Raw genomic sequence first — 9261 nt, forward strand, 5'->3', positions numbered from 1 at the left:
CGAAAGAAAAAAAAATTCGTTGAACTTTATCTTTATGTATAAATCTCTACAATAAGCGATAACAACGACGACGATGAGGAAGATACATCCATCTCAAGCGCTGCCAACTCCAAGGCAAAACTTCAATAAGAGTTAATTGAAATTGCGCTCTCAATTCGCAATCATATTCAATTCCTTTCGCAAGAGTTACGTGTACCAGGACAAATTATGTGTACAGAGACTATTCTAATTTAGGTCAAATAGTTCGATATGCTTGAAAATCGGCAAACTTTGAAATATGCGAAACTCCGATGCGAAAGAGTGGCTTCCGCGCTAAAAAGCAGCAGACCATTTGTATACATACCGTACATATATATATAATATATATATATATATATATGTAAGACATCGAAAATGGAAAAGATGACAACTATGCAGAGTCAATATAAACCATCGATTGATATATGTGTGTAGCCAAAGTTTCAAACATTTTCGTTAATTGGAGTGGTTTCTTATCGATTAGTTTCAAAACTCATATTCATTTCATTAGCAGTCAAACCTTTTACAGAAGACGCACACGCCAAATCTCAAACAGTTCTCTTGCGCGAGTAGGCACGCTCAATTCAATAAACGAAATATGTGGCACGAAAACACATTTCGAAAACACACTTACAGATAACGCACAGCGAAATTCAGTGAGCAATTTAACAATTGTAGATCCTGATAATTGGCGCTTATACACGTATCCATACGACACATTAAATCGTACATATACATTTGTAAATGTGTCGATAACGCCATGTATTCACTCTCTATCTCTCTCTTTCAATCATTCTTTTGGGGCAGTGTACATAAGAGACAGGTTGACCTAAATGCGTTGTTGAAAAATGGGATACATAAATCCATACGCTCAAAATACAGCCAGTCAGTCAGCCAGCCAGCCAGCATTGATGCACAACTGAAACAGCAGAACACAACAAAGAGAAAATGAAAAAGAAGAAGAAGAAGCAGAAGCACAATAAAAAAGTACACCACCAGAATACTATTGATTTTTGTGGCATATAAATGCACGATCCTTATGTACGTTATGTAGCTAGGAAATGTTCCACTGTGAAATACACATGCACACGGTCGACGTCGATGTCGACTAACTGAACTATATCGGTACAGCAGGCATGCAGGCACAACCAGCCATATACACCAATTTCTCGTGCCCGTGCCCTTTTTTCCTCCATGAAATACTAAATCGCACTTGCACACACACACACACTCTCTCTCTCTCTATCGAATCAACTAACCAACACACTCGTTACATTTTCCAAGTGCAATGTTGCAGCGCCGCACAATGAAATCGGAGCATGTGATTTTTCACTGTTCCGCTTTTTCGAGTGCAGTGTGTTGCATTTCGTCTGAGTTCCGTTGACGTCGTCGTCGTCGTCGTCGTTGTTGTATTATTTTATCGGGGTGCACTTGAATTTTGTTGCACATCGTGTGAAGAAATTGAATCAGAGTCATCGGCGCCAAATACGCCAAACGATCAAGTTTCACGTTCAGTACCGGCGCAGAACAATAATATTCCATCATATTCAAGCTCTGCCTATCAGTAATCGATATTTTGGCCCAAGACCATATGCAATGCGTGATGCGGACAAGCAAACGGATACAAAAAATCCCGATCTCACCAAATTGATCAGCTATGAGAAGGACTAAGTATCCATAGTACAAACAGCGGTCATCATACCTCAGATGGTATTAAAAATCGTAAAATTGATGACGTAAGTAAGATTTCGAATGAACATAGATTTTCTGCATTTTATGATGAAAAACAAGCATTTCACGGCATTTCATATAATCCACAAAAACAGGGTTCAACACTTGATAAATATCATTTAAGTATGACAAATTATCAACCAATGATGATATGGATTTGAATAAATCGTACACAAGCACCAAATCATTTTCATTTCACTGTTGATGATGCGATCGAAACTGTGCGTAAATTCCGTTTTTCGGTGAAAAGTGAAGAGCGGAAATCGAAGAGCACATCAATGTACTGGCCACCATGTTGAGTCCACTCTACAAAACACTCACACCAAAAGCATATGAAAACAAGGCACCTGGCTGTCGGGTGAGATTAAAAGTAAGCAAACCATTTCCAGGCAAAATTTACAAAATCCAAATGTGTTTTTCGTTTATTTTTATTGCAAAACAATTACGTTTTAAACGTCGATTTATAAAACATAAACGATAACCACAATGTGTTTTTTTCTCGATTAGGTGTTACCACATGTTTGGACTTTTGTGATCATGCACATCGCGATTTGCATCGTTCAGGTGGGCTTATTAAAACCAAAACCAAAACCACCCGGAATGTCACTTGATGATGAACAATTGCATATTTTACCGTTATATGTAATGGACACAACCGATGAATTCGAGAGTGCTGATGTGCTCGAGAAGTAAGTTTTGTATGCATTACTTCCGAACTTATGCCGATTCGCTTTGAAAGTATATCGTGAATTGTGTTGAAAATACATCAATGTTAACTAAATTCCCCTTTTTTTCTCGATTCAGTTTCCGCAGATTTCCATGTAAAGTTCGTGTTCGTGCGACTGCATTGTTGCCTTGTCGTCAACATGGCAAAAAGCATAAGGAAAAATGCAACTAGAGTCAGTCAAAAGTGAAAAAGTGACCGTTCAGACTGTACGACAACACAAGTAACCATTGGATGGAGATGGAAGAGTCAATAAGTAACACTAATAATCCAGAACCGGCGTCGAGTCAAAAATCGAATGATCGTAAATGTGTTCGTAAGGAAAAGACTACTGAGCCAGCGAAGGGTAAAACGGTGCATTCGTTAAAGCCACCAGGTCAATCGGATGGTGCATCTTCGGAAAGAAACGGTAGAATAGTATCAACTGTATCAAATGTTATACAGAAAAATGAAGGAAAAAAATTTCACATACGAGAAACTGAAATTTTATTTTTTATTCGTCCAATCAATTCAATTTCCAATTCAAAATGCCAATGTAGAAGAAAAAAATATCGCATATAATGTTGTTCACAATTTTGCTATCATTCGAGGCAAACGAGACAAATACGCAAGCAAAATGATTTTCGACATGTTTGACATTGAAATTCCGTTATTTTACCAGATTTGTACCTCTTGTGACACTGCAGCACTAATAAAAAATTGTTTTTCTCTGTGTGTCAAAAACTGTATACCTTAATACACTGAACTTGCCGAACAATGAGATGATGTCGATGGATATCGATTATGCAAGCCGTTCAATTATCAATGAAAATACCAGTTTAATCGATGTTCTCTGCATTGAGTTGGAATCAACTGTGTCATATGCAAACAACTTTCTCTAATCTCTAGTCAGACTCACTTTGATCGCTCAGGCGAAAGAAAAGCCAGCAATGCACTGCGGTAAAACTAACATTTTTCATCTTTCCGGGTTCCATAGTCCGAGGCATTGTCCCGAATTCTTGCTTAATGTTGTTGACGCAGACGTTTTAAAGCATGATGTGTGCTTTTCAGAAAACGTTTATCCATAAATACTTGTCATGCCCTGTCCGGCACCAAACATTTCCAAATCAAATTCTTGTGCAACAATTATTAATTAATTATATTCGATGTAATGACATTGGATGGATCTGATTGGCAGAATGTGTCATGCAGTTTATAATATTTTTCACGCAATAACATTTCATGATCGAGTAGTGTTTCCGTGAGTTCAACTTTCGACATATCTTTTAGATCACTGAAAATGGAAACTGAATAAAATGTTTCATTGTTTTCAAAATTCCTCTCGAAGTGCGCGCAATTTTTCGGCTTCCTCATTTTCTGCTTCACTGGGGTGCACTTGAATTTTTCTGCACGTCGTGTGAAGAAAAATTATTATACTGAAAATACGAACGCGCACCGCGACCATAGAATAATTCTCGGCTTCTTTGTTTAAATGGAGCGAAAATGTTATACAGAAAAATTGAGCGGAAAGAAGTCGATGATGAATGAGCGGAAAAGGCTTAGCTATATAGTAACCTGTATCCTATCCCTTTTCAATTGACATTTTTCCGCTCAACTTTTCTGTATTACATTTTCGCTCCAAACCATTCATATACGCTGCAATTTAACCAATAGCACAGAGCAGCAGCATCATCCAACGAGCGGGTCGTGTCACCCGCTTTACAAACGATCTCATACTGAAAAAAAAACTAAAGCTTGTTTGCGTGCAGTCTATCTTTCGTTTCGTTTATTGTTTGCCTCACAATTTATTCACTATCACCGTTTAGGATCAGCAGCTTTAATTTAATTCGGTGCGTTTCGTTTCGGTTTGAACCCAATCCAAAAACTATTGATTGATTGATTAATGGAAATTTGGAGCAAATAATAAAATGCTATAGGAAGTCATAATGCTTTTCAGTCGATCCAGTCCAATTCAAACTAAATCAAATCAATCCATTAATGAATTAATCATGACACAACTAGCTAACATTGGCTTTTGCTATCGTTGTCGTCTTCGTCGTTGTCACTTAGTTGATTGTTGTAAAGGTCAAACCCGTAGATACCGTTTTTCTTCGTAAAAATGCTAACGAAATAGCCAAACAACCCAAACCGAAACTGAATTCGAATAGAAATTAAAAAAAAACAAACGTTACCCACAAAACATACTCTCGACACCATGTCGTCAAACGATGTTCTCATCGTGCCCACACAATTTTTTTTCTCCATCGCTGCTCTCTTTTGCGGTGACATTCAATGTTGCGTGCGTGACATTTTTGCTCTCATTTTACATTTTTTCAAGGCACCGAACCCATGACTGGTAATTCTTTTTTCGTCTTCATTTTATCATCGCTTGTTAATTTTATGCTAAATTAAAGGAACCGAGAGAGAAACAAGCGGCCAATTACCATAAGTTTAACGATATAAACAATTCGGTGAATTTTAGCATGTTCGCAAATATAGATAGATCATTTCGGTGATATGTGTAGCGTCCAAAAAGTCAAATTCAAATGGGTGCCGTAAATTTGTTGGTATGCTTAATGCAAATTCGACCTAGCACATTGGTCGTGCAGGCAATGGAACGTCATCGTAAACACCACTTTCGGCATTATTTATGTTTGACTTGCTTTTGCATTTGCTTTTGCTTATCGCGCAATCATATCTTCTGATGTTTCGCTATTTTCGCTATTTTCGCTGCTTCTTTCTGGGCCGTAATATCGATCGTTAATCAATTTAATGATAGATATGTAGACCGGTTCCGCATTAGATGCGATTCTAAATGTACCCGTTTTCAGTATAAAAGATGGTGCTAGAGCTTAATCCAATCATTCCAACACATTTGCTCAAGTTGAGTGCTACGGAACAACTTGGAAACCAAAAAAAAAATTATTCGTTAAAATGGTGAGAGAAAAAAGAATACGCTATTTATCCTCTAAAGAATCAAGAAGTTCAGTTATTACATGTCTAATTGTGCACCATTTTCAATGGATTATAATCATCAAATCGGATTAAATACAATCAGAAGATGAAGTGAATGTGAATGTGAAAGCGAAAGTAAATTTGGTTTTAAATTGCTATGTCATTGTTGTTTATTATTGTGTTTTCCAGAAATTCTTGGTCTTGGCTATTTTGGTTGCTGCTGTCAGTGCTGAAGTCACTGACGTGTTGAACAAAAATGATGCAGCTTACAATTACGAACAACCAAAACAACAACAACAATATCAACCACAACCACAACCACAACCACAACAACAACCACAACCACAACCACAACCACAACCACAACAACAACCACAACCACAACAACAACCACAACCACAACCACAACCACAACAACAACCACAACCAGAACAAAACTATGTCGATACTGAATTGAGCAACTTGCCAAATCAAAAATATTCACAACCACAAGTCGCTAGCGATGCCCAATTGAACTTGCAAGCCGGACCATCGTTCGCCCAAGGTGCACAAAATGCACAATTTGCTGCCCAAGCCCCTCTTGCCACTCAAGCTCCTCTTGCTACTCAAGCCACTGTTGCCGCTCAAAATGGATTCGCTGCCCAGGCTCCTCTTAATACTCAAGCCTCTTTTGCCACTCAAAATGCATTCGCTACCCAAGCTCCTCTTGCTACTCAAGCCTCTTTTGCCGCTCGAAATGCATTCGCTGCCCAAGCTCCTCTTGCTACTCAAGCCTCTTTTGCCGCTCAAAATGAATTCCCTGCCCAAGCTTCTCTTGCTACTCAAGCCACTGTTGCCGCTCGAAATGGATTCGCTGCCCAAGCTCCTCTTGCTACTCAAGCTCCTCTCGTAAGTCAATGAATAATGTCTAATTTAATCTAGAATTGTATGAACAAACAATTTCAACAGAACTAATATCATGAGTTTTTGAAAATTGTACCACCAATTTATGTTCGAAAAACGCACAGTTTTACATATTATGTGTTATCTTATTTGATCCACTTATTGTCAGATTTTGAGCACCGTCCATAAATGATGGCAAAATCAGGTGTAAGTAGCCGTAAGTGATTTCGACATATTATGAAATGTTGCGAAATCACACCAATAAGTACTAATTTTTGCCGTCATTTATGGACGGCGCTCTACAATTTCACAATTCGTATTTTGTATGTATTCAATACATGATTATACGCGGGTGTCTTATTTACATTTAATGGTGAAATGGAAACGTAACCGTTAATAGCGTTTTACTTTACATTTGTAGCAAAAATACGTAGAACCACAAACCGCTAGCGCACAATTGAACTTGCAAGTCGGTCCAACTCAACTTCCATCGTTCGCACAAAACGCAGCTTTCGCCGCACAAACTGCTTTGCCAGCCGCACAAGCATACAATTTCGATGCTCAATACAATCAATACAGCTTGCCACTTCAATACAGCCAATTGCCAATCCAATATGAATCAGCTGCTTACGCTTTCCCTGTCGAAGCTGCCTATTCATCATTCCCAGGTGCTTATGCCTCATTCCCTGCCTCAGCTTACGCTTCATTCCCATCCGCATACTCATCGGCTGCTCTTCAACCATACTCGGGACTTTCGGCATCTTTGCCAGCATTTGATCCAACTGCTCTCCCTCAAGTAAGTATCATTTCATTCAATGATCATTTCAAATCGAACTGTTATAGATTCTCAGCGAAGCACGTTACCAGTTAATCGGCTGGTACACAGCACATTTCATCAGTTGCGGCTTCGGTCATACATTCGTTGATGTGAATATGGATCAAAGCATACTGTGGCTCGTGTGTACAATTTTATATGTCATATTTAGTGCGAACACGGTTTACCAGCTACAACGTATGTGCGAAGCGTCCGACTTCTTACGAAGTGATGTGTCGTCTTAATTCACGCGCTATGCACACACTTTGTAACTGGTAAACCGTATCCGCACTTTATTCGCATCAACGAATGTATTGCCGAAGCCGCAACTGTGTACCAGCCGATTAACTGGTAACGTGCATCGCTGAGTTTTACGTTGAAGATTTTATTAGAGCCAATATTCTATATATTTAAATACTTCTGAATACCATTAGTAACAGTACTTATTCTTTTCCTATTTTTAGCAACAATTGAGCTTCCAAGTTGCATCAACTGCCCTTCCATCATTCGGACCAACCGTTTTTCCGGCAATCGCTTCAACCACCCCGCTTCCAGCATTGTCCGAATCAGCTCAAGTTCTTCCTCAATTTAACTTGTCTCCTGAACTGTCATTCAAATCAGAACCATTGGCAGTCACTCCAGCTCCACAAGTAAGCTCTCATCATTTATTAGTCAGTAAGATTGTTATGAGAGCATAATATTATTTGAATCAATATCTTATTAATATGATTTAATTATTATATAAGATCATGGATAAAACTGTCAATTTGACCACATTTATACGTAAATTCTTATAGCTACCACAACCAACGCCAGCTGCCCCACAATTGCCAATCGCCCCACAACAGACAGTCGTTCAACAACAACCAACTGCTCAACAGCCAATTGCTCCATTGAAGCCATTCACCCCATTGAAACCACTTGCTCCACAAGCACCTAAATCATTCAGCTACTCAAACGCAGAGGGATATAGTTACAACAAGCCATCAACATCATTCTAAATATTAATACACAAATCTGATGATCATTTGGAATATCTACATCATGCACACGAATGTTTTGATGACACGTTTGCATGGCGATTTGTTAATTTTATACATATCGATAAATTGAATTAAAGGAAAAGATCAATTTAATGAATTTTGTAGTTTTTTCTGTTATTACCGTTCATCTGATTTTGTGAACACGAGTACTAGTTTATTTAAAAGGTGAAAATCTTTTCTATAATTGGCATCATTGTTTGTGAACATTTATAACTTACACAGAATGGAATGGAAAACAATAACGCTGATAATTTCCACGGTTATATGATAGTTTTTTACAATTTCGCACCAGTTCGGATCAGTTTTATGGACCAGTTTAAATGCCAAAATTCTTTTATTGCCCCACTTGTGCTGTGTATCAATTTTCATCCAAATCGGACTATAGATTTACAGGCATTAACATACTAATCTTATTAATTATTAACATATTATTAACGGGGCGTTAATAACTCAAACATAACATATTATTAGATTAATAAGATTATAAGCCATGAACTGTAGAGATTTGATACTCATGGCGCCCCCTACCCCCGTAGTCTCGCCGCAACTGTCAGATTCTGTCAGATTTGTAAAATACATTTTAAGTACCTATACAACTGAATAAACACCAACTGAAATGATTAGTTTAATATAATACGCATGGGTGCTTGCTATTACCGACTAATAAATTGTAAAATTTGAAAGAATAAATTCATTCGTTTTTTTGGAAAAATTCCGACAGTAAAACATAAATGATAAATCAATCTATGACGCATTCACTTTGAATACTAATGAACAAATCTCATTACTCCTGAATTACATTACCTTCTTTGGCAACGTTTGGAAACTTCGTGTAAACAATAATGGAGTATATCGACACTACATTTCTCGCTGTTATTAAGACACTTATTTCTGATAAATATTTTGAAATAAAAAGAAATACATTCTGTATCAAAATGTATTAAATTTAAAAACTTTGTTTTTATGCGTATGTACATAACATACATTGGGTATGAACCGGTATGAACAGCTGTAATGGCGGCCATTTTCCTTTTCACCGCTTTTGATAGTTCATATTCATATATATTACATGCCAGAGATCATTTTGCATTCTGTTTATTCATACGTTTTTCAGG

At 37.6% G+C, this 9261-nt stretch overlaps 1 protein-coding gene across 1 annotated transcript; it reads left to right on the top strand.

Moving 5' to 3' along the window:
- Nucleotides 1–1423: 1423 nt before the first annotated feature.
- On the top strand, nucleotides 1424–8217 carry LOC129579429 (uncharacterized). The gene is made up of 8 exons (XM_055469511.1): nucleotides 1424–1754; nucleotides 1845–2119; nucleotides 2257–2438; nucleotides 2554–2882; nucleotides 5597–6295; nucleotides 6711–7085; nucleotides 7568–7753; nucleotides 7901–8217. The coding sequence occupies exons 4-8, from the start codon at nucleotides 2859–2861 to the stop codon at nucleotides 8102–8104; spliced, it is 1488 nt and encodes a 495-aa protein (XP_055325486.1). The 5' UTR covers nucleotides 1424–1754; nucleotides 1845–2119; nucleotides 2257–2438; nucleotides 2554–2858; the 3' UTR covers nucleotides 8105–8217.
- The last annotated feature ends 1044 nt before the right edge of the window (nucleotides 8218–9261 follow it).

This window comes from Sitodiplosis mosellana, unplaced genomic scaffold (assembly GCF_009176505.1).
Source record: "Sitodiplosis mosellana isolate CC-2019 unplaced genomic scaffold, AAFC_SMos_1.0 Smas_scaffold_6226, whole genome shotgun sequence".
In the NCBI taxonomy this organism is placed as follows: domain Eukaryota; kingdom Metazoa; phylum Arthropoda; class Insecta; order Diptera; family Cecidomyiidae; genus Sitodiplosis; species Sitodiplosis mosellana.